The sequence below is a fragment of the Eulemur rufifrons genome, chromosome 2, assembly GCF_041146395.1.
Source record: "Eulemur rufifrons isolate Redbay chromosome 2, OSU_ERuf_1, whole genome shotgun sequence".
NCBI classification, from domain to species: domain Eukaryota; kingdom Metazoa; phylum Chordata; class Mammalia; order Primates; family Lemuridae; genus Eulemur; species Eulemur rufifrons.
The window spans coordinates 70,179,526-70,206,310 of NC_090984.1; the positions used below are offsets into that span (position 1 = coordinate 70,179,526).

Genomic DNA, 26,785 nt, shown 5'->3' on the forward strand with positions numbered 1-26,785 from the left:
AAAGTACTTTCCCAGATGTCATGCCCTCCTTACCAATGCTGTAATTTTCTTAATTTTGCACACACCTCACATATGGTGTATGTCATCCAACAAGAGCTCAGTCGACTGCAGAACATCCCAGCTGTACGTGTCACATCAGGTCACCGCTTGCTGAGGGCAAGCACAGCATGGTTTGGTCTGAGGCTGACTTGAAGGGTTGAGTGTTCGAGATTTGTCAGTGAGTCTCCAAAAGGTCCCTCAGCCTGGGGGCTGAACCCAGCACTCAGGGCTGCAGGGCTTTCTGAGGACAGATTCACAAACACACACACATATTCACACACACACACACAATTATTTTGTTTGGTGGTAGAGTTCCTGCCTTAGTGAGAGATACTTTTCTATTTTTATTTATTTATTTTGAGACAGAGTCTCACTCTATTGCCTGGGCTAGAGTGCCGTGGCATCAGCCTAGCTCACAGCAACCTCAAACTCCGGGGCTCAGGTAATCCTCCTGCCTCAGTCTCCTGAATAGCTGGGACTACAGGTGTGAGCCACCATGCCCGGTTAATTTTTTTCTATTTTTAGTTGTCCAGCTAATTTTTTTTCTATCTTTAATAGAGACGCTCTTGCTCAGGCTGGTCTCAAACTCCTGAGCTCAAGCAATCCTCCTGCCTCGGCCTCCCAGAGTGCTAGGATTACAGGCCTGAGCCACTGTGCCTGGCCAAAGAGACTCCTTTCCATAAAAAGAGGATGTGGGTTGCTTCTCCTGGAAGCTGTGCTGGTCTTCTGTTAGCCCCAGAACTTTTCCATCTGACAGTCCCTCTCTGGGCTGGGAGTCACTAGCATTGTTCCTAAGAACTTCCTGGTACTACTTTTCCCAAGGACTGGAAGGAAGTTCTTGACAACAGAAACTATAAAAGGCTTTTTGAAATTCTTTATAGCACTTTTAAAGAAATTCGTACTTAAAAAGTAACCTAATGAGCAGAAAACATTTTATATAATTTTTTTAATGTGATTTCTTAAAAAAGTTTATTAATTTTTTATGGTAGGTATCTTTTTTTTAATTTCAGCTCATTATGGGGGTACAAAAGTAGTTCAGGTTATATATATTGCCCATGCCTCCCCATCCCCCTGAGTCTGAGCTTCAAGAGTGTCCATTCCCTAGACAGTGCACATCGCACTCATCATGTAGGTATACACCCATCCCCTCCCCCCACCCCCACCCCCCCAGTCAGAACTTCAAGCATGTCCATTCCCCAGGCAGTGCGCATCGCACTCATCATGTAGATATACATCCATGCCTTCCCCCCAGCCCCCACCTCTGTCCGATACCCAATTGGTGTTATTCCCAAATGTGCACTCAGGGAAACCAGTTTGCTGGTGAGTACATGTGGTGCTTATTTTTCCATTCTTGGGATACTTACTTCACTTAATAGAATGGGTTCCAGCTCTCTCCAGGAGAACCAAAGAGATGCCATATCGCCATTATTTCTAATAGCTGAGTAATATTCCATGGTATACATATACCACATTTTGCTAATCCATTCATGAATTGATGGGCATTTGGGTTGTTTCCACATCTTTGCAATTGTGAATTGTGCTGCTATAAACATTCGGGTGCAGGTGTCTTTTTTATAGAATGACTTTTGTTCCTCTGGGTAGATGCCCAGTAATGGGATTGCTGGATCAAATGGTAGGTCTACTTGAATCTGTTTAAGGTATCTCCACATTGCTTTCCACAGGGGTTGCACTAGTTTGCAGTCCCACCAGCAGTGTATGAGTGTACCTGTCTCTCCGCATCCACGCCAACATGTATTGTTTTGGGACTTTTTGATAAAGGCCATTCTTACTGGAGTTAAGTGGTATCTCATTGTGTTTTTGATTTGCATTTCCCTGATGATTAGAGATGTTGAACATTTTTTCATATGTTTGTTAGCCATTCTTTTGAAAAATTTCTATTCATGTCCTTTGCCCACTTTTTGATAGGGTTGTTCGATTTTTTCTTACTGATTTTCCTGAGTTCTAAATAGATTCTTGTTATCAGTCCTTTATCTGATGTGTAGTATGCGAAAATTTTTTCCCATTCTGTAGGTTGTCTGTTTACTCTCGTGACTGTTTCTTTGGCTGTGCAGAAGCTTTTTAATTTGATCAGGTCCCATTTATTTATTTTTGTTGTTGCTGTGATTGCCTTAGGGGTCTTCCTCATAAATTCTTTGCCTAGCCCAATGTCTGTAACAGTCTTTCCTACGTTTTCTTCTAGAATTCTAATAGTTTCCGACCTAAGGTTTAAGTCTGTTATCCACCGTGATTTGATTTTTGTGAGAGGTGAAAGCTGTGTATCCTGTTTTAGTCATTTTATATAATTTTAAAGTGGCTTCTAATAGTCTCCATGACTTTGTACATTTTCCTTTGTATTTTACTGTCTTCACATTCTGTGGTAGATACTGCATCTGCATTCCCATATGTTTCAGTTATCTAGGGCTGTGTAACAAACTACCCCAAAACATGGTGGCTTCAGACAACCTTGCTTTATTCTCATGAGCCAATGGGTTGGCAGGGAGGTTCTTCTGCGTCACATGGCATTACTCATGTGGCACCTTTTAGCTGGAACCTCAGCTGGGCACCTCTGTTCTCCATGAGCTGCCTCATTCTCCCAGGCTTCTCCTCACTCCAGCTCACTAGTCAGGACTTCCTTAAAGCACGGCAGCTGGTTTCAAAGTGAGAGTGCTCCAGGAGGACAGACCTACAGTGCAAGCGCTCATCAAGACTCATCTTGTGCCATGCCTCCATAAAGTCCCATTGGCCAAAGCAGCCACATACATGGCCAAGGCCAGTGCTGATGTGGAAGGGAACAAAGGGGCATGGATACCAGGAGATGTGCTTCCTCCCAGGGCATTAATGTTACATCAATACAGCCATCGCTATCTTTCAGCCATCGCTAGTTTTCTCTCTCACATGATACGCTTTTTTTTCAATGTAGTAGCCTGCTACAAACTTCATTCTTATTCCAGAGGACTGTTACTAACTGTGGATTTGACATTTTCAGGCTCAACTATTTCAGAGCAAATCTGATGTCAGAATTGTGATTTTGCAAGGACAAGGTTTGAATTGTACAACTCCAGGCCAGTGTGTGGAAGTGAGAATCACCCGGTGGTGGGTGAGCGTGGCTGTCTCCCCACCTGACTCTTGGCAAGGCTTGGTCGGTCTCTCTCTCTTGGCTACAGGGTAGCTCTGGAAAGGTAGAGAGAAAAATCAATACTTGGGGGTGGGGGGAAGCATATTATGTGAGAGATAAAACTAGCAATGGCTGAAAGATGCAGGAATAAGCACCAGATGCAAGATGCACAGGGCGCCTGTGAAGCCGTGATTCGGAGGGTGAGGAGCTGGAGGAACATTTCCTTATGTGCAAATTTGGAGGGTCTTGAAACATTCTTGTAAATGTCAGGTGGCTACTGTATTAATGTAACATGCATTTTACTGATATTAATAGAATTTAAATATAAAGGGAAAATAATTTGCCCAGGGGCACCCCTCAGGGCTCCAGATTCCCTCTCTGAATACCCCTGAAGAGACATATCAGAGGCCACTCGCCTGCCCAGCAGCGGTCAGTAATTTTCTCACAAAGCTGCCACTTGTGTCTTTGTCCTAGTTCTGTGGCCATATTCCTGCATGATTTTATGTAAGTGTAAGGATAGAATAGGTACATTGTATGTTTTTTAAAAAATTCATCATACACATTCTTCTCTTTCCTATTCTGTGTCGCAGTTTGCTTAACTCTTCCCTTATTGGTGGGTATATGGGTTTTCTACACTGTTGCTGCTGCCATGAATATCTTTGCAAATCTTTTATTTTGGATTATTTCCTTGAAGGGATAACCTCTAAAGTGGGCCAGGGAGTATAAAATATAGTTCTTGTTGCAAATTTCCAAGTAGTTTCTAGGTCTATGCCACTAAAATAAACCCCAGATGGATTAGATTTATGTAGTAAAAAATAAGCAAAAATTCATAAAAATCTAAAGGCAAATGAAAGAAAATACGCAATACAATCATTGGAGATGAGAAGACTTTGTTAGTTTAAAGAGAAATAATCATATAAAAAAGATTGATAGATTTCATTTAAAAACGTTTTAAGCCACGCTGAGCTAAGTAAAGACTGTACCCTATGGGAGTGAGGGAAATAGATTCCTAAGCAAAGGCGTGTGGCCTCTGCTTAGGCAATGTGTAGGCAATGAAGTCCCTTCTCAGGAATATCACAAAAGTAGTGTGCTATACAGAACAAAATGTACTCTGCTTGGAAAATAGCATGAGATGCCTGAGACGTACTATCATGACTAAATGTTTCAATTAAGTCAAACATTGTGATTATAAAGTTTCTAAAAATTAAAAGAAAATCTTTCTGGTGAAAGATTGATAGACAAAGTGACAGAGTTGAGATTCTCACTGTATCATTAAATGGAAAAGAAAAATAATATTACTCCCAGATACATAAGGGATATGAGCAGTAAACCACAAAAGAGCACAATTGATTATGAAACAATTGAAAAAGAATAATAATAATAATAAAGAAATGCACACTTGAGATATATTTTCCATCTATGAGACTAGCTGACTTTCAAAATGTATGACATCTAAGGTTACAAAATGTGCTGTCGTAGGACGAGGATCCTTCCCAATCCACCTCTGGGCAGAGCAGGACTTGCATGCTTGCAGAAAGAGAACTGATTTCGCAATGTGTGTTAAGCTGTGCCCTTTGGCCCCATAAGTAAGTGCTCTTGTAAAAGTCCTTTTAAGGATATAAACTTAAATACATAAGAAGCTGTATATTCAACATTATTTCTAACTTTAAAAATTGAAATAGAAATAAACAAAATATCTAATGTTAGAGAAGTGATCAGGTAAATGACAATATTCACTTGCTAGACATTATGATTCATGCTTAAATAACTTTTATAATACGGAAACCACTTATAGCATTACACTTAAAAAATAGGTTATAAAATTATTTATACAAAGTTATTCACACAACCATATGAAGAAAAAAACTGCATAAAGTCAGTAAAGATATCACTCAAAATAGTCATTTTGAGAACTACCCTGTAGCCAGGATGAGTTTTGCAATTTGGTAAGAGAAGTCTAGTTGAGTTTTTCCTAATTTTTTTTTTTTTTTTTTTTTGTATTTTCTTTAAGAAACACACATTTCCTTTACAATGGAAAAGAACTAACTGAATAAGAAGAAAATGTTTGCAGTGACACCAGGTAATGGCTCTGTTACCTGAGATTTGGTCATTTGATTTATTCCTGCCGGTCAAAAAGGGGCATTTATAATCATCTCATTTTATATTTTTCAAACTTTGGTTCAAATGTTCTTCAAAAGATCATAGAACTGAAGAGGTTGGATGGGGCACAGGGCTGGCAGGGAGGGGTGAAGGAGCTGGTGGATGTGGATTTAGCAGGACCTGGTGGAGACAGGGGAGGTGGGAAGGAAGACACTGCTGGAACGTTCCCAATAGGAATACTGAAAGTAAGTCTCGAGCCATGCACGCACATGACATATTCATTCAAACATATTTGTCAAGCACCTCGCTGGGAACACAGAGCAGAAAAGACACAGGCTCTGCCCTCCAAGTGGGGAGGCCAAAGCGTGAGAGAGAAGTGATGACAACACAGCCTGCTGATGGCCAGGATGGCGCCATGCAGGAAAAATGAAGGCCTGGAAGGGTGCCTGGAGCCTGGTGACATTCATGTCAACGGGAAGAAACCCAGCACTGCCAAAGGCCCCGCCAAGCCCTGGTTATGGACACATACGTAAGCGTATAAAAGTAGCCAGAATGGACTGGAAGGAAAGTGCTACCTGCAGAGACAGGAGGCGGGAAGGAATGGAGCCAGGGGTGGTAGTTAATGGGAACTTTTCTTTTATGCCTAAAGTCCATTTCTCACTGAAAAAAAAAAAAAAAAAAAGACTGCAAGTAAATATCACAAAATGTAATATTTCTTTCTGGGGGGAATAAGTGCATTAGTTGAGACATGTACAAATGTGGTGGGACCAGGGAGGAGTGTTTAGGAACCCCGAGGAGGGTGGGGAGGGGACGTGCAGGCTGAAGAAGGGTCCGCCAGCCCAGCAGGACACAAGGGCTGGGGGCCCTGGGGCACAGAGGCCTTCTGGGCAGAAGTGGCTGCAGAAGCAAGGTCACGCCTGCCTGGGCGCAGGCATGTCAAGGGCTTCAGGCACTCCGAAAGACGTCAAGCTTCCTCTTGAGGGAGATGGAAGGCTTGCTCTGGGGCAGCGTGAACAGTGGTCTGGGAGAGGGAGGGACCTAAGGAGCCAGGGACCCTCCTGAGGTGCCCTGGAAGCCCAACAGCCGGCCCACCTGCCTGCAGTCTGCACTAAATGCAGCAGGAAGGCGTGGAGCAGAGATCCGGAGAGGCCCGTCCAGCGACGGTGACCTTGGAGAGCAGTCTCAGGAGAGGAATGGGGTGGTGAGAATTCTCAGCAAGCCGAGGGGTCAGCTGATAGAGACAGGGCCAGGTGGAGGCTGGCTGCATTTTTAGGTGTCCAGAGCCCAATCCTAAGAGCACCCGGACCTCCTTAGGGGATATCGCCTCATTCCCCCTTCCCTCAAAGAGAGCCAAAGGGGTCAAATTCTTCCCACCCTATCCCCACCCCAGCCAGTAGGGACAGGAATGTGGCCTCTGCCCGGCCAGTTGGACGTTCCTGCCTAGGGCTTTGGATCCTGAGTGAGCTAGCTGAGGACGCTGGTGGCCAGAGGTCATTTACAAAACAGGTGCAGCAGAGGTGGCTGCAGCCTTGGCATCCCGGCCATGACCAGCTTCTGGCCCCCCAGAGCCCTCACTTCCTGACTTTCCCAAGCCTGTCTCCACTATCCCTTGTCCACTCTGTGAGCTCTCCACCTCCTGTGGGCTTCCATTAAATCCCCCTTTGTTTAGATTGGCTAGAGCCGGTGACTGCTCATGGACACAAGTGTCAGGCCCGAGTCAGCCGCTTGTCTGTCGAGTTGGCTGTAGAGAGGCAGCTGGCATATCCCGCAGTTTACTCTTCACAATGCGTCTTACACCAAATTCATCCCTCATGACCTCTTTCCAGACCTTCATGCTCTCATTCCTGGGCAGCTGCAGCTGTTTCCTACCTGGGCTCCCTCCCAGCTCTCTCTGCATCCTAAACTCTTGTGTCACTGTTGGACTTTTATCCTGTGACTTCTATGCTCAAGAACCTAGTGTGGCTCCCTATCACCCCTAGGTCAAGTCCAGGCATTCACAGCCTTCTGTAATCTGGTCCTGCTTCTCCAGTTCGATGGCAGGGCCTCTGCCATCGAACTGGAGAAGCCCTGTTATCCGGATGAACCGCCTTGGTGCTTTACCCCGATACAATGCTGGTCCCTCCTTGTATGTCCAGTACCTGGTAAGATTTGGGGTTGGGGTGGCTCTCTGGATCTGCCTCAGAGCTCCAGCAACTTGCCCTGATTTGGGGCAGTTACTGACCCTTCGTGGGGGCTGCTGTCAGCTATGGAAGGGTTGGGTCAGGTAATCACTTGTCATTACTCACAGTTCTGAATTGAACCAATTCTGTGCAAAGGCCCTCCTGCTTTTTGTTCATCCGTTTCCTGCGTGAGGCCCCACCCTGTCAGAGGCCTTGGAAAGTACATCCGAAGACCCTTCTTTCTCTGTCTCCTGCCTGCATCGATCCTGTGAGCCAGCTGGGCACCCGTGGGCTTGCACTGTGCAACCTCAGGAAAAAGGAGACAGACATTGACCCCAGGGCCACAAAGGCACGGAGCTCTTCCTTGGCACCTGCTGCATGGACAAAGGCCTGGCCTGTGAGCAGTCTGGGCTTCTGTGATGCCCCAGGCCTCGGGGCCTCCCTCACCCTGCGCTGTGCTGTGCCGTTGCCTTGCTCTGTCTAGGCCCATCCAGGGTTCTAGCACGGGGCTCTCAGGAGTTAAACATGCTGTGAGACATGCCCCATTTCCCAGGATATAATTAGAGCAGTCCGGGTCTTCTCCCTGGGAGTGTGAGAGAGAGAGAGTCACTGACTGAGGGCCTGTCTCCCATGAGCCGCTTGGCGGCACAGCCGCACTCTCCTGCCGGTTGGCAGTGCTCACGGGGAAGTTTCCAGCAGATAGCACCGGCAAAGCTCCTCCTCTGAGAGGAGCCAGGCGGAGGGTGCAGGTGACTCCTGATCATCTCCCTGGCCCCCCCCTCCCCTTCACTGTCCTGGACTCTAGCGAGCCAGAGGCTTCTGCTACTTGTGACACTAACCATTCCCACTGTCACCCTGGGTTATGCTGTGTCCCCTGACTGGCCTTCCTTGGGACAGGATATGTGGGACATACTCAACTGTGGATTAAGTTTTTGAGAACAAATTAAAAATTGGAATAGCTTTATTGGTTTTTTTTTTTCCTGATAATTAACATCATAGAGAAAAGCACCAAGAAGAGAGTAAATAAATCTCCCTGATTTATTGTTAGTTTTGAAAAGTGTGACAATGGTATTAAAGTTATACTTTTCTTTTCCTTTTTTTTTTTTTTTGAGACAGAGTCTCACTCTGTTGCCCAGGCTAGAGTGCTATGGCGTCAGCCTAGCTCACAGCAACCTCAAACTCCTGGGCTCAAGGGATCCTCCTGCCTCAGCCTCCCGAGTAGCTGGGACTACAGGCATGCACCACCATGCCCGGCTAATTTTTTTTTCTATATATATTTTTAGCTGTCCATATAATTTCAGGCCCAGGCGTGAGCCACCGCGCCCGGCCTAAAGTTATACTTTTCAAATATAATCCTTATCTTTTAGGGGTAAGTGCTAAAATATTTAGGGATGACTTTATATGATGACTGTTGTTTACTTTGAAATGGGGCAGGGGGTGGATGGAAATGGACATGAAACAAATTGCTCCGAGGATAAGAGGGAAAAACCAAACCAAAGTGCTTTTCCTACCGTCTCACTGGACACTCCACACAGAACACTTCTGAGACCAGATGTGAGGGGGATCCCCCCACACCAAGCAGTCGACCAATTCGGCGACACCAGTGGGGTGTCCTCTTTTTTTGTGAGACAGAGTCTCACTCTGTTGCCCAGGCTAGAGTGAGTGCCGTGGCGTCAGCCTAGCTCACAGCAACCTCAAACTCCTGAGCTCAAGCAATCCTCCTGTCTCAGCCTCCCGAGTAGCTGGGACTACAGGCATGCACCACCATGCCCGGCTAATTTTTTCTATATATATTTTTAGCTGTCCATATAATTTCTTTCTATTTTTAGTAGAGATGGGGTCTCGCTCTTGCTCAGGCTGGTCTCGAACTCCTGAGCTCAAACGATCCGCCCACCTCGGCCTCCCAGAGTGCTAGGATTACAGGCGTGAGCCACCGCGCCCGGCCGGGGTGTCCTCTAATTCAATTCAGTTCTGACACTGTCTACCTGGGAAAGATGCCACAGGCTGAGGGCTCAGTCCCACGAGACTGCCCCCCACTTCGATGCCAGTTGCGAGCCCCAGGCTGTTTTACCTGTGCTTCTGACCCATATCTGGGTCCCCAACCCCCTTCTTGGGTTCAATTAATTTGCTAGAGTGGCTCACAGAACTCAGGAATACACTTCACTTTTCACTTACTGGTTTATTATGAAGGACATCACAAAGGATACAGATGAAGAGGGCCATAGGGCAAGGCATGGGGAAGGGGCTGGGAGCTTCCATGCCCACCCTGGTGTGCACCACCCTCCAGGAACCTCCACATGTTCAGCTATCTGGAAGCTCCCAGAACCCTGCTTTTTGGTTTGGTTTTTGGAAGCTTCATGATTGATTAAACCATTGGCCATTATTGATAAACTCAATCCTTAGCCCCTCTCCGCTCCCAGAGGTTGGGGGTGAGGCTGAAAGTCCCACCCCTCCAATCCTGCCTCCATCTTTCAGTGACCAGCCCACACCTGAAGCTGCCCAGTCAACTCATTAGCAACCAAAAGACATTTACCACTTTGGGGATTCCAAGGATTTTAGGAGTTGTATGCCAGGAAGCAGGATGAAGACCAAATATTAATATCTATTTCACAATATCACAACTGCTGATAACTGGAGATGGGGTGTATTTTAATATTCTGTCTATTCTTGTGTATATTTGAAGTTCTCGATAATAAAAAAAAAAAAAAAGCCTAGAATACAGCCAACCAGTGATCACCACTGTTGACATCTTGGGACATTTGTCACTCAATTCTGTCATTTGAACCCATTTCCTATGTTTGGAGGAGGCACTACTTGAAGCACGAATGCCAGACTCTCAGTTTCCCAGCCTCTGTTGCATGGCTCTTGACTGAGGCTCCAGCAATCCACCCTCTGCTCAGATCTTGAATCAGGGACTAATAAAGGGAAGGACTAAGAAAGAAAAAGGGAGGGAATTCGTGGCACCCATCTGGGCACAGAGGGCCAGCCAAGGCCAGTGGCACAAGGGGTGTTGGGGAGGCTGGCTGCAGGGCCAGCTCATCCGATCTCTCTGGATCTCCAGGCCACTTGGAGATTCTTAGGGCTTCCCAAAATCCTTTTCACAAATTTCTTTTCTGCTGAAATTATCCAGAACTAGTTTCTTTTGCTTATAACCAAGAATCTTGGTGGTGGAACAGAGTAGTTACTTCTCCTCACATAGATATGGAAGGGTAATATTGACGGGGGGGGGGGGTTGGAATATGGAACAAAAGAAATGGCTTGAAAAATGGCAAAAATGGGCTGGGCACTGTGTCTCATGCCTGTTATCCTAGCACTCTGGGAGGCCAAGGCAGAAGGATCACTTGAGCTCAGAAGTTGGAGACCAGTCTGAGCAAGAGCAAAACCCTGTCTCTACTAAAACTAGAAAAAATTAGCCAGGTGTGGTGGCACAAGCCTGTAGTTCCAGTTACTCGGGAGGCTGAGGCAGGAGGATCTCTTGAGCTTAAGAGTTTGAGGTTGCACTCTAGCCCGGGTGACAGAGCAAGACTCTGTCTCACATGCACACAAAAAAGAAAAAATGGCAAAAGTGTTCTATGTCTCTTTGAAACATCCTCCACTCCTTTTGGAGAACTAGGACCTGCATCCCTGTCTCAGGCCAGTGGTTGGGAGAGGCAGGGGAATGTCTTTTGTTCTTTGTGCCACAGGAGATTGCTCAAGGGAATCGTCTGGGTGGAGGTCACAAGATCATTTTAGCCAACAATGGGATTAAACCTGGCAAAGGTCACTAGATTGTCTTAACCCAAGATGGGATGAACCTGAGTGGAGGTTATGAGATTTTTTTAGCTAAAGATGGGATTGATCAGAACCTTTAACAGCTCTGTACTTCTGCTCAGAAGCAGGATGCTGGTACTTTGAGGCAGGAGTCTGCCATCCTCCTCATTTGCCAGCAAATTAATAAGCTTCTCTTTCCTTCTCCTCAAACCACTTGTCCTTGTTCTTCTGATGTGACCTGGGGAACAAATGCTGACCTTTCATTAATTAATAGTGGGTAGAACATTTTGGTGTAGTTTTTTTTTTTTTTTTAGAGTTGGGGTCTCACTCTGTTGCCCAGGCTGGAGAACAGTGGCTCAATCTGAGCTCACTGTAGCCTTGAACTCCTGGGCTCAAGCCATCCTTCTGCCTCTGCCTCTGGAGTAGCCGGGACTACAGGTGTGCATCGTCACACCCCGCTATTGTAGTTTTTTATTCATTGATAGGATATACTATTCAAACTGCTCCGTAACATGCTTTTTCCCCCTCCACGTGGAGGATGTGTTTGTAGGTCTACAGAGCTCCTCCTTCCCTCGTCTCTCAAGTGCAGCCAGTGCTGCCCCAAGAGCGCAGCGCTCTCCTTCCTTGCCTTTCCCACAAGTGGTAGAAGGAAGGGACAGGCCTCCACAATAAAAGTGCACTGTTTGCATCACTGAGGCAGGACACAGGGCAGGGGGGATCTGGGAGGCCCAAGGGCCTGCCCAATTTGCTGTCCCCAGCAGAGGCTCCAGGCAAGGCCCAGGGAAGGGGAGCAGAAGCTTGTGGCTCTCTGTAGCTAGGCTGTGCTGCTCCAAAGGCGCATCCCTGCAGCCACCTGTGGCCTGGCCCCTGCTCACCACGGAGCCTCCTGCGGCTTCCTGTGACTCTCAGAGGTCAGAGGCTCACGCCTGGTGTGGGCCTGGGACAACCCTCAGTTCACACCTTCCATCAGCCCCCCAGCCGTTCGTGACTCCCAGCACCACAGAGGCTCCTGTGGGTCAGGTCTGCACTGAATGGGTGTTAGGACGCTGAGAAGGGCTGGTGAAGGTGGGGCCCAGCCAGAGGGACAGGGTCAGGGAGGGTTAGGAGGGAAGATTAGCCGTCCCAGTCTGTCCTCAGACGATCTGGTTCCTCAGGTCCTGGGCTACCCCGAGTAGATGAATAAGGCGTGCTGGCTTGCAGGGAACAACGTGCCTGCGGGGAGGGCTGTCATATGCTCTGAACATTAATTATGTTAGTAATCCGAAGAGCAGAAGCTGTCATCTGCTGAGCACCTACTATGTGTTGGGCACTTTGCCAGAGCTTTACAGACCCCATTAATGATGTTGATAGTTAAGCACCACAGCAACTCTGCAAGGCAGCTGTGATCGTCTGCCCTGGAGATGAGGAACTAGCCCAGGGTGACAGTGTGGTACAGAGTAGGGTCTGGAGTGGGGCCGGGGTTGGTCTGAACCTCAGAGGGATAGATAATCACTCTGGAGGCTGCCTGTCATGAGAACCAGCAGGGGTGGTCCTGCTGCTTGGCACCCCCTAGCCCCCCTGGCCCGCAGGTGTCTGCTCACTGCACCCATCTCTAGTGGGTCAGCTGGAAATGGGCTCAAAACTTAACCACACAATCACCTCAGCCAGGGCTTCCCAGCAGGATCCGAGAAAGCAGAGTTTTCTCTCTCCTTTGCTGGGGGGTTTCTGCTCTCACAAACCCTCTCAGTACTACCTGGGAGGAGCTGGGACCAGAGCTGGCGGGAGCCTCCTCGTCGGTGGCCAGGAGGCCTCTCTCCCACTGAAGCCTGGTGTGCTAGGACTGTACTCATAGCTGCTGCAATGGACTGAATGTCTGTGTCCCCCCTTAATTCATATGTTGAAATCCTACCCCCCAAGGTGATAGTATCAGGAGGTGGAGCCTTTGGGAGGAGATTACATCATGAGGGTGGAGCCCTCATGAATGGGATTAGTGCCTTTAAAGAAGAGGCCTCCGGAAGAGCAAGTAGCCCCTTTCACCGTGTGCGGACTCGGCAAGAAGCCACCATCTATGAACAGAAAGCAGGCCCTCAACAGACACCGCATCTGCTGGCATCTTGATCTTGGACTTCCCGGCCTCCAAAACTGTGAGAAATACATTTCTATTGCTTATAAGCCACCCAGCCTATGGTATTTGGTTAAGCAGCCTGAACAGTCTAGGCAGCTGTGCTCATGCCATTTCTTGTGCACTTACAGCAACTCTGTCCCTTACTTTGCAAACACTCTGTAAGGAATGTTTCCAGTTTCTCCTATAAGGAAACTTTATTCAGTAGAAGTAGGAGCAAATGGCTTCTCAGAGTAAGAGTTTCTGCAGCAGCCAGAGCTACTTCAGGTTAACAATAGCAGCTGTGGAGGAAGCTTTGCACTTCAGCAAACAAGGCGGCTCACACTGACCAGTCTGGGGAAGAAGAGCTGTGGAGGCAGAGGGTGCAGGTTTGAGTCCCAGCACGGCCGCTGTTCTAGGCTGCCTCACCTCAGACCAGTTACTATGATAAACCCCTCTGAACCTCAGTTTCCCCAGTGATCCTCCCATGACGACCACCTGTGCCTGGCATATGGTCATAGTTTGATAAATGACACCTGCCATTATAATTCTGCCCCGGTAGCTGGGTTACCTGAGTGCTTTGCAGCGTGGATTATAGTGTGGTGGGACTGAGGCTCATGCTCATCAATTACAGGTGAGGGTCAAGACCAGGTGCAGCTTGTTTTCTGACTCCCCTCCATGGTCCCCCCCCCCAATGTCATGGGCTCATGTCCTAAGTTTTTAACCTTTGTAATCTCTCAGGTCTGCCTGGCATGTGCCCTGTTCCTCAGACTTTAGGCCTAATGCCTAATCAGACAGAGGGAGAAACCATCTGCCCTGCCCCCCCCCCCCCGACTGTCCATAGTAATGTGACTGTTTTCTTCCATTGTCTTCAGTACAGTAGCTTTACTATTCCAAGAAACTCTTGCCCAGGCATATCACTTGATTGTTATAGGAATTTCCCAAAAAACCCATCAACTTTTTAACAGGAAGCATCCACAGACGTTGCACACCTAGGCACTTCAGACCCCAGGCCTTGCTGTTTGCACCCATCTGAAACTGCTCTGTCATGATCTTTCCGCAACCCCAGTCAAACCCCTGCCTGAAAGATCCTCCTTAAACCAAACTTGACATTCTCAGTGAGATCCCGCGTCTCCCCTTCCCCTGCAGCCACAACGGAGGCTCCGTGACAGGGACGCTGCTCTCTCTCCTCACCAAGCAAAGAACTCAGCTCTATTTTACAACAGTTGGGTGCTGCTGTTTAGGGAGCCGGGATTCAGCTAGATAAATGACCGCATGGCTGCCAGTCTCTCTTCCCCAGGACAGAAATTCTAGTGCACTCCTTCCAGAAAGCCCCTTTGGTGTGCCCAATCTGAGGCCCCATTGAGAGCCAGGATGCGAAACGTCTGGGCCAGGCTGGCTCTTCGTGTCCTTTACATGCCTCTGTGGGTGTGGAGCTGGCTCTTGGGGTGCTGTGGGGATAATGGGTGGAGGGCCACGTGCACAGAGCCCCTCACAACCTCCCCTTCATAGCTGCACACACTTCGGGCCTGGGAAGTCCTGCACTCGCCCCAGACGGAGCCTTTCACGGTTGGGCAGCCAGGGAGTGTAGCCTCTAAGAGGGGAGACTTTCAGCTCTCATTTGACTTGCAGATGGCGGGATGTTTAAGTATGTATGGCTTAGGTCCCCCCTTGAAACCGGAGGTTTCCTTTGTGTTCTAGGGAGGAGGACAAACGAATTTATGTGCACTGTAAAGGCCTGGAGAGCCAGCTGCCCCTTAGCTTGGCCATGCACAGTGGGCCAGCAGCAAGGTCCTGCCCTGGGAATTTGCCTCCCAGAGATAGAGGTGGGAAGGTCTTCAAAGGAGAGGTTAAAAATGAGTTTAAAACTGAATCAGTACTGGAACATTTCACCTAAGAGAAGTTCATTCACTGGTCCTTAAAAAGTTGCATTTGCTTGTTTCCTTTGGGCATCCCCAGAGATGAATATTAAAATACTGTGAAGTTTTTAAAAGTCTGACCAAAATGTTTAATATGGTGATTTTGGGTAGACCCGAGCCTCAGTGAGACGCAAACACAGACCGCACAACTGGAAAATCCTGGAAGAGACAGGCCTCACTTCCTTTATTTAGCACTGTGTGAAACAATACTAAAAATTTCAGGGGACATGAATCAGGATTTGGGTCCACATCCACCCAAATCCCATACTATTGTTCAGTTTACTGTGGTCTTCTAAGATCTCAGATCTCGCATTTTCTGCATTATGATATAGTTTCTATGAGACGCTTCCATTAACATATCAGAAATTCAAACTATCCTTTGTAATATTTACCCAGTTTTGGTAGGATGTCAGCAACAAATGTATGAGAAACATATTCACATTTGGTGACCTGTGAAGCAGCTCAGGAAATTTTGCCCAAAAAATATGACTTCTTGGTATAAAGAATACTTTGAATTAAAGGCCTTTAGAAAGCAAAAGACATTGGAAGGGGATTTCCCTCTATCTACATAAAACCCGATCAGACCCATCAAAGTAACAATCGGACATCTCTTCCCTTCCCTGTTATCTCAAATATATTACACAAAGGAAGATCAAGAATGCAACCAGACCTGGCCCAAATCATTTTAAATATAATACCTGTCTCTTGGGTTAATTTAATTTGCAAAGAGAATCACTTATTAATACAAGTCAATCTGTTTCCCCTCATCCATTCATCCTCCCTAGGAACCATTTATTGCCCCTAAACAAAATTACCTATATCCCTCATCTCCCCTCCCCTTTAAAATGAGAGTATATAAACTTCTGGACCCCAGTGGGTCAGCGGGTAATCACTCTGTGATTCTCCCTGTGCTCAGGGTAAATTAATCTGCCTGAATTGTGAGTTGATCTTTCAGCTTCCAGGTGAAGGGGAAGGTGCCCTCACCCCCACACCTGAAATCACTTCTGTCAGTGGGAATTCCCACGGATGCTTGGAAGCTGCTCTATACCACAGGTTAGGGACTTGGGCCTGGAGGCCCCCCAAGCCTGGCCCTGCCATTTGCTGGCTGAGTGACCTGTGCCGACTTTCTTACCTTTGCTATGCTTCCATTTCCTTACTAAAAAGTATGAAAATAATAATAGTACCTACCTCATAGAGTGGTTTGAGCATTAAAGGACTTGTAGACCACTTAGAATAGTGTCTGGTACATAGTAAACACTATATATGTGTTATGTAAACAAAAAGTAAAATTATCCTATTTATTCCATGATATGGATTGTTATAGATCAGTTGAATAACATTGTGAATAAAATAGTGTACAAAATGAAAATATGGCATTGAAAGTTTTTTTAAAAACTAACCTTTAAGTAGCTGAATATTTTGCACATAAGCTATACTCAATAAAATTTAAAAATATATGAAATGAGGGCAACATTAAGGGGGAAGTTTTTTTTTTTTTTTTGTTTGTTTGTTTTTTGAGAAAGAGTCTTGCTCTATCACCCTGGGTAGAGTGTAGCAGCAGCATCATAGCTCACTGCAACCTCAGACTCCTGGACTCAAGCTATCCTCCTGCTTAGCCTCCCAGGTAGCTGGGACTACAGGCACGAACCACCACACCCTGCTAATTTCTCTATTTTTTGTAGAGATAGGGTCTCACTCTTGGTCAGGCTGGTCTCGAACTCCTGAGCTCATGTGATAATCCTACCTTGCTAGGATTACAGGTGTGAGCCCCTGCTCCCAGCCTGGGAAGTTATTCTTTACTTAAGTTTTCTCTGGTGCATTTTGGTCAACTGCTTGTGAAGACTTCTCATGTTCCCGTAAGGACAGTGGGGACTTTGTCATAGGGAGGGAAGCAGCTGTGTCTTTACTCCCAGTTCTGAAGTCTGGTCAGGGCCTGTCCTGCAGGCCGTGCCACCGCAACCTCATGCAAAGGTATAAATAAGATCCTTTTTAAACCAATTTTTTATCTTAATGGGCAGACTACCCTCTCAAATGCATTTGTTCCTCTCTCAGAGCCCAGGTGATTATGCCTTTGGCATCAGCTACCTCCCCTATTTCACTTACCTGATTTGGGAGCGGGTTCGTTGGCCTTGCCCCTATGTTAGCATCAGTGCCCAAGATCCAGCCCTATTGTTCAAAATACTTACGTTACCTGATGTGCTTGTCCCAGGTTGCAGCGGTTCCCAGGGGGACACAGAGAGCATTGTCTAAGGCCTAGTTCCTCCAAGTGTGATCCCAAACCAACAGCACTCTTGGAACAAGTTAGACATGCAGAATCTCAGGCCAGCCTCAAATGGATTGAAGCAGAATCTGCATTTCAACAAGATCTCTAGGCGATTCGGTGTGCACATTGAATTTGACAAGTTCTGGACTAAGGTAACCACATTGTTTGTCATAAATTCAAAGATTGGTGGCAGATTTCTTTCAGGCTAAGTTCTGGAATCTAGGATCACACACAGATGCAAAAATGAATGGTTTAGTGCTTGCTTTGTTAGCACATATACTAAAATTGGAACTACATAGAGAAGATTAGCATGGCCCCTGCACAAGGATGACACGCAAATTTGTCAAGCGTTCTATAAAAAAAAATAATAAGAAGAAAATGAATGGTGTAGCCTGCTGCTCATTTAATCCCAGCTGGGATGTCAGGGTAAGTAGCTGCCTGGGTACCTGCTATTTATCCACCCCGCATTCTGCCCTGGGTGCCTGTGCCCTGCGCTCCCTCCATTCCCTGGGCATTCATCTTTCCATACGGTCCTACTCATGCTCGCATGCTCCTCTGTCCCCCTCTCCACCTAAGCAAGGAGCTTTTTGAGGCAGAGGCCATGACTTATTCCTCTTAGTGTCTCCAGCCCTTGGCAAGGGGCCTGGAGAACAATAGTTGTTTCTAATGAATGAATGGGACTGAGTCCCACTTAGGGAAACACATGTAAATATCCAGTTTCAGTTTCTCTCATGCTCCCTTTAAATGGGGAAAAGACCTGGGATAGTCTTGTGCAGGTCCCCGAGGGAGGTGGGGGAGTGCTTCTTGGGCACGTTTCTGACTGCAGTTCGACAACTCAGACCTTTCTTGCCAAATGAACTGCAGCTACACCTAAGGCAAGTATGTGAAAATCTGAGGGAGGAGGGTGGAGCTGGAAGGAAGACCCATCTCACGGACTGAGGACTCAGTTCCAACTGTCACCACTTAATCACTTCCAGGAGCAGTTGACGTGTCAATGCAAATCCCCCCAAGGACCGGGCCCTGGCATTTCCAGCCCTCAGAGGAAGGTCTTCAAATTGCTCAGACCAGAGTTTGTTCCCTCTTTAAAGAAAAACCCTTCCTTCTGGGGGACTTGGTACACGTGACCTATAAGGGCCATTTATCCTGATGGACGACGCAGGCATAAGGAATCCAGGAACTAAATTCAAGGAAGTTGCTGACGTGACTTTTATTTCCCCTGCGGAGATCACTTCCCTCTTTCCCAAGGCTCCTGCACTTCTGCCTGTCCCGACAGGGCCTCTAGCTCTTGGAGAACATCGAAGTGTGTAAAAGAAGGCGCTCGGTCTGCTGAACTGCTTTCTTTGGAAACTTTTCTTCTTGTTTGCTTGGAAATTTGCAGAAGACATTCTACAGATTAGAATGTTTCTGTTCTAAAATTTTCCTTGAGGGAACTCCAGGTTCCAGCCACCCAACCACTGGCAGAAAGAAAGAAAGCAGATTAAAAAGAAAAGAAAGGAGATGAGAAATGGGGAGAACTGGAGGGCAAGGAACTGGGGCAGATTTCAGCCCTTACCTGGGCCCTGCTACCCGCAGATTCATGCAGATGACAGAGCCCACCCTGCGGGTCAAGGTCCTGAGAAGAAAAGCTGAAGCCTAGAAAGGTGGGAGCCTGGGCCCCCCTGGGCGAGAAGAGGCTCTTCCCTGCCGTGACCATGTGGGGGCAATGCCCCTACACAAGAGCTGGTCGTGCTAAGGACTGCGGTCCCCAAAGGCAGACCGTTAGGGACCAGCTGCAGAACTCTACCCTCCCCCACCCCCAAGGAAAAATTGCAAATTGTCTTCCACGAAACCCGTCTCTGGTGCCAAAAAAGACCACTTGCTAAGGAGGCCGAGGAGGGGTGGGCCACAGAACTAGACAGTGTACGTGGGTGAACTGGCACAGATGTAACACCTTTGCAGAGGGAGGAAGTGCCATGTCTGACCGAGTAGGAAGCACTAAAGGCATCAGTCCAAAATTGGGGAGCGCTATCTCCCCCACTCCCACCTTACCTCTTCCCCTTATCAGCCAAGAGCTGGAGCTGGACCTAATTCATGCTTTGGATCATTTAACACCTGTGTTGAGGTGCTCTGGGATGGACAAGGAGTTTCAGGGAAGAGCCTGGGGTACTTTGGCAGAGAACAAGGCTGCTAGAGTGGCCACCAGTGCTTGGTTCCAGATGCATTGAGGCTGCAGGAGTGGGGCAGAGCTGGCTTTGGCCAGTTTACAGTTAATGCTCTTTGTATATGGAAGACTCACTCAGTGTTGGCTTCTTTTTGGTCTAAGACAAAGGTGACCATCATATTCATTTGACATCATTGTGGACCGGGAAAGGGATAACATAAGGTAACAGTGAAATGCTTTCCTACGTAGAAGCCAAGCACATGAATTGCATTTCTACACCACTCTGCATTTCCTAGAATGCCCTTACCCTACTCCTCTTTCTGCCTGGGCAAGAGATGTGTTCTAGGGATGAAAACATCAAGATACATGTATGTAAACCCAAATTTCACAAGTTACTGATTTCCTGTGAAATCTGCTTCTGTAGAATCATTCAGTACAATCAACAAACTGATTGAATTAATGAAGACTCTTTAAGCCTTTAACATCACTTTGATACTACAGCCATTAACAAAATAGGTAGATTTAAGGATGGGATGCATTTAAAAAATGTTTAAGCACCTGAAACCAGGAGTCTATTAAATAAGTCAACCACTTAGCTCTCCTGCAAGGTGACCCTGGACAGGACATTATCTCTGGACTTGTCTCTCCCCGTGGGAAATATGGGCTGTCGTGTAGCTTGTATTTTTATTTGCCTGGCACTCTGCTATACTTTTTACGTGGATTGTCTTACGCAATATTCATAGCCAGGTAATAATGAGAAAACTAGGGCTGAGGTGAACACCTGCTACCAAATGTCAGTGCAGTCCCATTTCTGAGCCCAAGGCATTAGGAATGTCCAGGATTATAGGTGAGATCTTCCCTAGCTCTGTAAGATATGAATTCAACTTATTTCACTTGGCCAAAGTAATTTCCTAAAGAGAAAGTTAGGGTCCTGGAATAGCTTAGATCAAAGGGATGACTGGGAATGACAATGGAGAGCCTTCCAGCCACAGGCCAAGCAGCTTTTGCCACCCCAAGCCTAATAACTGGTATTTCCTATCAGGGTGACAACAGCCTTCCTCCCACACACCAGGCCCAGGGGCTGCCTGCAGAGTTTCGTTGGCGGCTGGGTACACTGTGTGAGAAGCTGCTCTCAAAAGAGTTCCCTAACAGCTGTGGTAAAGCCTCCCCCATGACTCTCCACCTCCGTGGACTCTCAGAACAGGAGTCCCACTTTAGGTGGAAGAAAATGATCAGGATAACTGTTCATAAAAACTTGTTTAATAAATATACATCTTAGAAGTACCAAAATAATTACCGACAAATACACTATGTACACTATTTACAGGAGGGTAACGCGAACCTTGATAGGCAGCCACTTCTAGCCCACACCACTGACAGGTTTGACAACACACCTGGCTGTTACATGCCACAGGATACAACTGGGGGCAGCCACCAAATCCATGGCGGTTCAATCAAAAGCACAATAAATAAAATGTGGTCCTTTCACCAAATATGGATAACCTTCTTCAAAACCCCCCTAAAAGTTTAAAAGAGGTTTTCTTTGAATTCCAGTGACCCTTCTTGTCCCCCAAAGTTCACAAAAGTAACAAAATGAAGGCTGATCCACCACAGTAAAATGTCTCAGGCCAGGCCGTGTGCAGTGTGGTTGTAGTACACCCTTCGAATTTTTTTCTTTTTTCTTTTTTTAGAAAAATAAAACTCTTTTTGTACAAATATACAAGTCTATGTTCTTTTAGACCCTTTCTGCTCATAACGTCAGGCGCTGGCCTCCAAACACACAGTCATCGTAGGGCAGCTAAAAACAAGAGGGAAAAAAGACATGTTAGATTTCCAGAGCTTTGCCAAGGTTGTTGGGATGATGGGGAAGCTGCTACTGGAAATAACGCCAAGTATTCTTGGACTCCATTCTCCATAACCCAAATAGAATGGACTTTACAGGATGAGGGAGTTTTCCTTCAATGCTCCTCTCCTTAAGAAAGCGTAAGCTATTAAAAAACAAACCCTTGGGATACTGGTTATACACACTGAAGTTTGAGAGCTTCATTATGTTGACATCCTAGGATATAAAGACTAGCTCTAGAGGCCTGGGAGGGTGGAGGGAGAAGGGCCACTCATTTTTTGCAGAGTGCTGAAGTTAAGAGAAACTCACCTCATCCTCCGTGAACTCAGACTCCGTATCATAGCTCTCCTCATCCTCACTCTCTGGCAGCATCTGAAGGTTTTCTAGAGTCAGCTGGCCCAGCTGCTGCTGTATCCGGGTGCTTGGGCGGCCCCAGGTGAGCTGGTACGGGGAGTAGCCCTGGTAGGTAACTCTGTTGACGTCAGCCCCACACTTCAACAGGAGCGACACCAGGTCAGGATTCTGCAGGTCCACTGCGAGGTGGAGGGCAGTCCGGCCGTTACAGGGCTCCTGAAACCAAAAAGAATGAGATGCTCAGGCTGAGTTTGGAATTTCTGCTTGCAGCAAGGGCATGTCAAGTATTATTGAGACGGAACTTGACTCATTCCCTCTGGAGACAGGAAGTACTCACCTGCGCATTGACATCAGCACCCAAAGACACCAAAAGCTCCACGATGCCCAGGTAGCCATGGATAGAGGCTAAATGCAGACACGTGTGGCCTAGTAAGAACAAAAAAAAAAGTATAACCACCTGTTTCAACCCTCACACCCAAAGCAGAACCTTTCACCCATCCTTTCATAGGACAAATAGTTATGTCTACTGAATTTTAAGAACCCAAAATCTGGGTTCTGAATGAACTTTATAAGGGCATCAGATAGGCATTTTGCATACATATTTTGTCAACCTTTCTCACACACTGGGAGTTTAAGCTCTTGCCTGGATTCCTTAAGTCATCCCTCCCCTTCTCCATGTCACCTGCCCTCTGACGGGTGGGGCAGGCACACATACCATTGTAGTTGGTGGCCTGCAGGATGGAGTGGAGGTGCTGGGTGGTGCAGGTCTGCGTGAGGACTCCCACGCTGGCCAGGCAGCCTTGCTCACAGGCAAGGTGTAGGGGGGTATTTCCTCGAAAGTCTCGGAGCTCAGGATCACAGCCAGCTTCCAGAAGTGCCTCAGCAATTTCTGGCTGGTTGGTGATCACAGCCAAGTGGAGTGGAGTCTACAAATGGAAGAAAGAACAGAAAGAGAGTAAGTCATGGACCAAACCCACAATCCGAGTTCCCTTGACCCCCAGACATGTCCTGGTTGTGGGTCCCGCTCCTCCCACACAGGTACAAGCGGCTGGCAGATATGGGGGCTCCAGCTGGGTCATAAAGACCTCACCAAATCAGTGGAATTTTCTCCACTCTCTGGGCTGTTGGCTGATTTGAGTGTAAAAGGCCAGGGCAGATAATGACCAGTGATGGTTCATTCAGAAATGGTCTGGGGGCGACTGTGCCATATCCAGCCCCATCACGGGTGCAGAGAACACAGGGCTAGGCAAGCGGCGCACCTGCTGCAGGTTGTTTTGGAAGTTGAGGAAGGCCAGGTCTCCCTTCACCTGGCGGATCACTTCCATGGTCAGTGCCTTTTCTTCATGGATGATGGCCAAGTGCAGGAACCTGTGGGGAAGAGAGGGAAAAACCCCCAGGGGTGGTGAGTGCACTGGCTGGGGCCCAGGGAGGCGCGGGCTGCGGGGGATTGCGCAAGGCCGGGGTTTCTGGAGGCCGAGGCCGCGGTGTTTTCCGCGAGGTTATTATGAGCTGAGTGTTCCTGGCAGGCGCCCAGGGACTTTCCGGGCCACCCCCCCCTTCTCGGCGGGCGCCGGCCAGACCGCCCCGCCCTCCCGCCGGGTCGGAACGCCCTGTACTTCCCCTCCCGGCTGCTCGGCGCCAGCCAGCGGCCCAGAAACTCCCGCCCTCCCTTATGCAACCCGGGACTTCGCGTCCCCGGCCGCCGCCCCGCCCCCGGCCGGGGGTGGTGGGGTGGGGTGGGGGTGTGCGTGGCACCTCAGCAGTAACGGAGAGGTGCCCGGCCGCGACCCCGCGGGGTCCCTCCCCCCCATCCCCCGCGCAGCCCTGCGACTCTGCAGGGGCCCAGGTCGGTGCATGAGTCCGGGGCGCTACGGCGGTGGCCCAGCTGCAGCGCGAGTCCCCCGGCTCCGGCTGCAGGCCCGGCGCCCCTACCCGGCTCACACGCCCGGCCCCCCTTCTCTAGACCCCCGCCACGCGGGCCCGCGACACTTACGAGTCTCCGTCCTCGGTGAGCTGCTGCTTCCAGGGCTCGGCGCCGCGCGGCACCTCCTGCGGCTCCAGGCGGATCTCCCGGAGCTCCTTCACCATCTGCTCGTATTCCTCATCCTTCATGGAGTCCAGGCCGCTGTCGTGGCGGTCGTCCAGCAGCCGCTCCTTCTTCAGCCCATCCCGGGGCATCTCCATGGCCCACTCCGGGGCGTGCTCGGCCGGCTGGAACATGGCGCAGAGAAAGCTGCAGGCGCTGCTCCCGGAGGCGCTCGGCCGCTGCTGCTCCGCTGCTGCTCGCGGTGGCGGTGGCGGTGGCGCTGGCGGGCGGGCGGACGGCGGACTCGCGCTGTTGTGGGCTCGGCAGCGCCGCCGCGGCGCCCTATAAGCTCTGGCAGGGGATTTCTCTGGGGCGGGGTCAGGCGTGGGGAATTTCCAAGCCAGTCAGACCAGAAAAGAGAACCTGCCTCGTCCTCTGCTAGGGGGAAAAAGAAGCCTAAACCCTGAGCTGGGGTTCATCAGAGAAACTCCCTGCGATGAGCCACTGGGGTCATGTACAGGGAACTTTTTGATGAGCGCTGAGTGGCTGGAAAGTCCTTCCGACGAGGCCCCCTCCCCCCGGGTACTTCCCTGCAGCCTGCACTCAGTAATCCTATCCCTCTGCAAGAAAACTTCTTTCCCTGGGGTTTCCCACGGTCGATTTGATTTGGGGTCCCCGGCTGCTGAGATCCCAGGAACTCAGACCTGATGGGCGGTTCCTCTTTGGGGTTTGCCAACCTGCCGGTCCTTTCCGTTTTTTGATCTTTTGAAAACGCAAAAGTGGAAATGATGGCTGGGTTTAAGGATTTGGTTTCCCCAGACTTTTCTCTGAGGGGAAGGACGCACTAGTAGGTAGAAGGTCGCAGACCACCTCTGTATTTCTGTCAATACCAGGCTTTCTGCAATGCAGAGACATTTAGCTCCCCCCCCTTCTCTCTCAGGTAGAAGTTGTGAAAGCTTTGGCGTTAAAGCCCAAATGCTTGGAGAACCTTCGAATCATTTCCTAGGGATTAACAATCCTGTGGACTGGGGGAAGGGCAACTCTCTAGCACTGTATGGGGAAAAGTGCCAAATAGAACCATTTTTTTTTTTTTTAAGTAAAGCAAGGTGTTAATCTTTGTAGGAGAGGTTGTAGATACCTTGCAATGACAAAGTATTGAGTGCATGCTCTCTGGTTGACATTGTGCTGCTGCAGAGCGTGGATCCTGAGCTGGATGCCCAGCTGAGCGATTTTCCAGGAGCATTTGAAGAAGGAGGCTAAAGAATGAATTGAATAGTTAGTGCCTTATCCAAGATTGGACCTTGAGGATGGCTAAGAAAGTAGTTGCTGGGCGCCCGGCCAGAGGCTCAAAGCAGCCTTAATGATTGCCCCCTTCCTGCCCTTGCTGGCTCCTCCTGGCTCCCTTGCTCAGGGGGAAGGCAGCAGTTGGACCTATCCATGCAATCTGGGTAGCCCCTCTGGGGAAAAAGGAACTTGGGCTCACCATCCTCTGGTTTCACCTGCAGAAACAGAGTTTACGCTCCCTGCCCCACCCCCACCTCCCAGCCTGCAAGCCATGGATTGAATTCATCTACTTCTAGAAGTGGTCCAGGCAAAATAAAGCAACTGTGGTCAGAGTTCTTCAGAATTAGCCCCAGGAGGCCTCTGTAGTTCTGCAGAGATTTCTGGTGATTATTGCAATCATCTTTACCTTGACTGGCCACACACTAACCAACTCTTCAATCTCCATCCCCTTCTCCCATATGTGAATGTAGGGAATCTGAGTCAATAGAGAGAGAGAAAATATGAGAGGGGCGAAAAAGTAAAATAAAGAAATAAAATTTCAGGGTAGCGATGGTCCCATGTTACAATGAAAACTTTCCAGACAACTCCATTGTCTCTGCAGGCTTATGATGTACAACTCTGGAGGCAAGGTGAAACAGCTACTGGAAGTAGGAGATCTCAATTCTACGTTTTACCTTTACTTAACTGCATACTAGTTGGAGAGGTCAGTTAACTTTTTTTGTGGTATACTTGCTTTTGTAATAAGGTTGGATTTAACGCTATTTAAGATCTTTTCCAGCTTAAAAATTATATTACTTGTCTGCAAATGCATGTCTAATTCTGCTTTGTAAAGACCATGGCTCTTGGGAATGTCACAGTATAAATTTTTGGAAGAACTCCAACATGTTACACATCACATTATTAGTTCTCAGAACTAATCTTATAAGATAGGTATGGTTCCTACTTTCCTGAAAAGAAACTGAAATGCATAGAAATTTACCCAGGTACTTCCACTGGCAGTTTAGGTAATTTCTATCTCAATATATTAATTACTTGTCCAAGACAGTCTTAGTATTAACACTTTTGAAAACACATCATGAAAATGACACTGAATGCACTATAATCTGGAATATCCTCAAAAGTATGTTCCACTCTGTTAGGTAAAATAGCTGGTAGGTGTTCCCTTGTCTGGGGATATTCACTTCTTTTTAAAATGTACAGAAATGTCAAACTCTAAATGCTCAGAAGAGTATTTTTGGCAGTAGGTATAAAAATGATTCCTGAGTAAACAGTAAGTAAAAATTATCTCAGGAATAAGTTTCTTTGCACCTTCTATTATGGTTTTATATTCCTGATAGCCTTCCCGACCTAGTGGTCTTTATTCCTGATTGTTAGGTGTGACACCTAGTGGTAAGAGTCAGGCCCAGGAGTTCCTTGATTGTCGTAGTGCCTTTTGAACAACTTGGGAGGTGCTGAGCCTTGATGACTTGTCCCTCCAGTGGGAATTCCCAAGGAGGTACCTTTTGTTTTCCTGCAACCCTAAGAGATAGTTTTGAATAATGTGATCCAACAGGTTTTCTCCCCATCGTCTATAGCTCTATGTGGTTTAAGTCAACAAACATTACAACGTGGGTAAAAAGAAATATGATATACTTGGAAATCAGAACCATGAGCAGGATTGGGGAGAAGAAAATTTAGAAAGACGTTCATGGACCCTTTGGCCCTTAGATTTCT

General features: G+C 47.8%; 1 protein-coding gene and 1 non-coding gene across 2 annotated transcripts; one reads left to right on the forward strand and one right to left on the reverse strand.

Annotated features, from left to right (window-relative positions):
* The first annotated feature begins 17,680 nt into the window (after positions 1-17,680).
* Positions 17,681-17,787, forward strand: LOC138381031 (U6 spliceosomal RNA). Its single transcript, XR_011232985.1, has one exon. It is a non-coding gene; the product is annotated as a U6 spliceosomal RNA (small nuclear RNA).
* Positions 17,788-20,813: 3,026 nt separating this feature from the next.
* Positions 20,814-24,104, reverse strand: NFKBIA (NFKB inhibitor alpha). The gene is made up of 6 exons (XM_069464200.1): positions 23,756-24,104; positions 23,022-23,130; positions 22,478-22,688; positions 22,100-22,188; positions 21,718-21,978; positions 20,814-21,363 (listed from the first exon to the last, which is right to left on the reverse strand). The coding sequence occupies exons 1-6, from the start codon at positions 23,980-23,982 to the stop codon at positions 21,316-21,318; spliced, it is 945 nt and encodes a 314-aa protein (XP_069320301.1). The 5' UTR covers positions 23,983-24,104; the 3' UTR covers positions 20,814-21,315.
* Between the last annotated feature and the right edge of the window lie 2,681 nt (positions 24,105-26,785).

Coding starts and splice junctions, on each gene's coding strand:
- NFKBIA (XM_069464200.1), bottom strand. CDS start 23,982: ATGTTCCAGCCGGCCGAGCACGCCCCGGAGTGGGCCATGGAGATGCCC. Junction 22,189..22,477: donor GCAGGCCACCAACTACAATG/GTATGTGTGCCT, acceptor TGTTCTTACTAG/GCCACACGTGTCTGCATTTA. Junction 21,364..21,717: donor CTGAGTTCACGGAGGATGAG/GTGAGTTTCTCT, acceptor TCTTGTTTTTAG/CTGCCCTACGATGACTGTGT.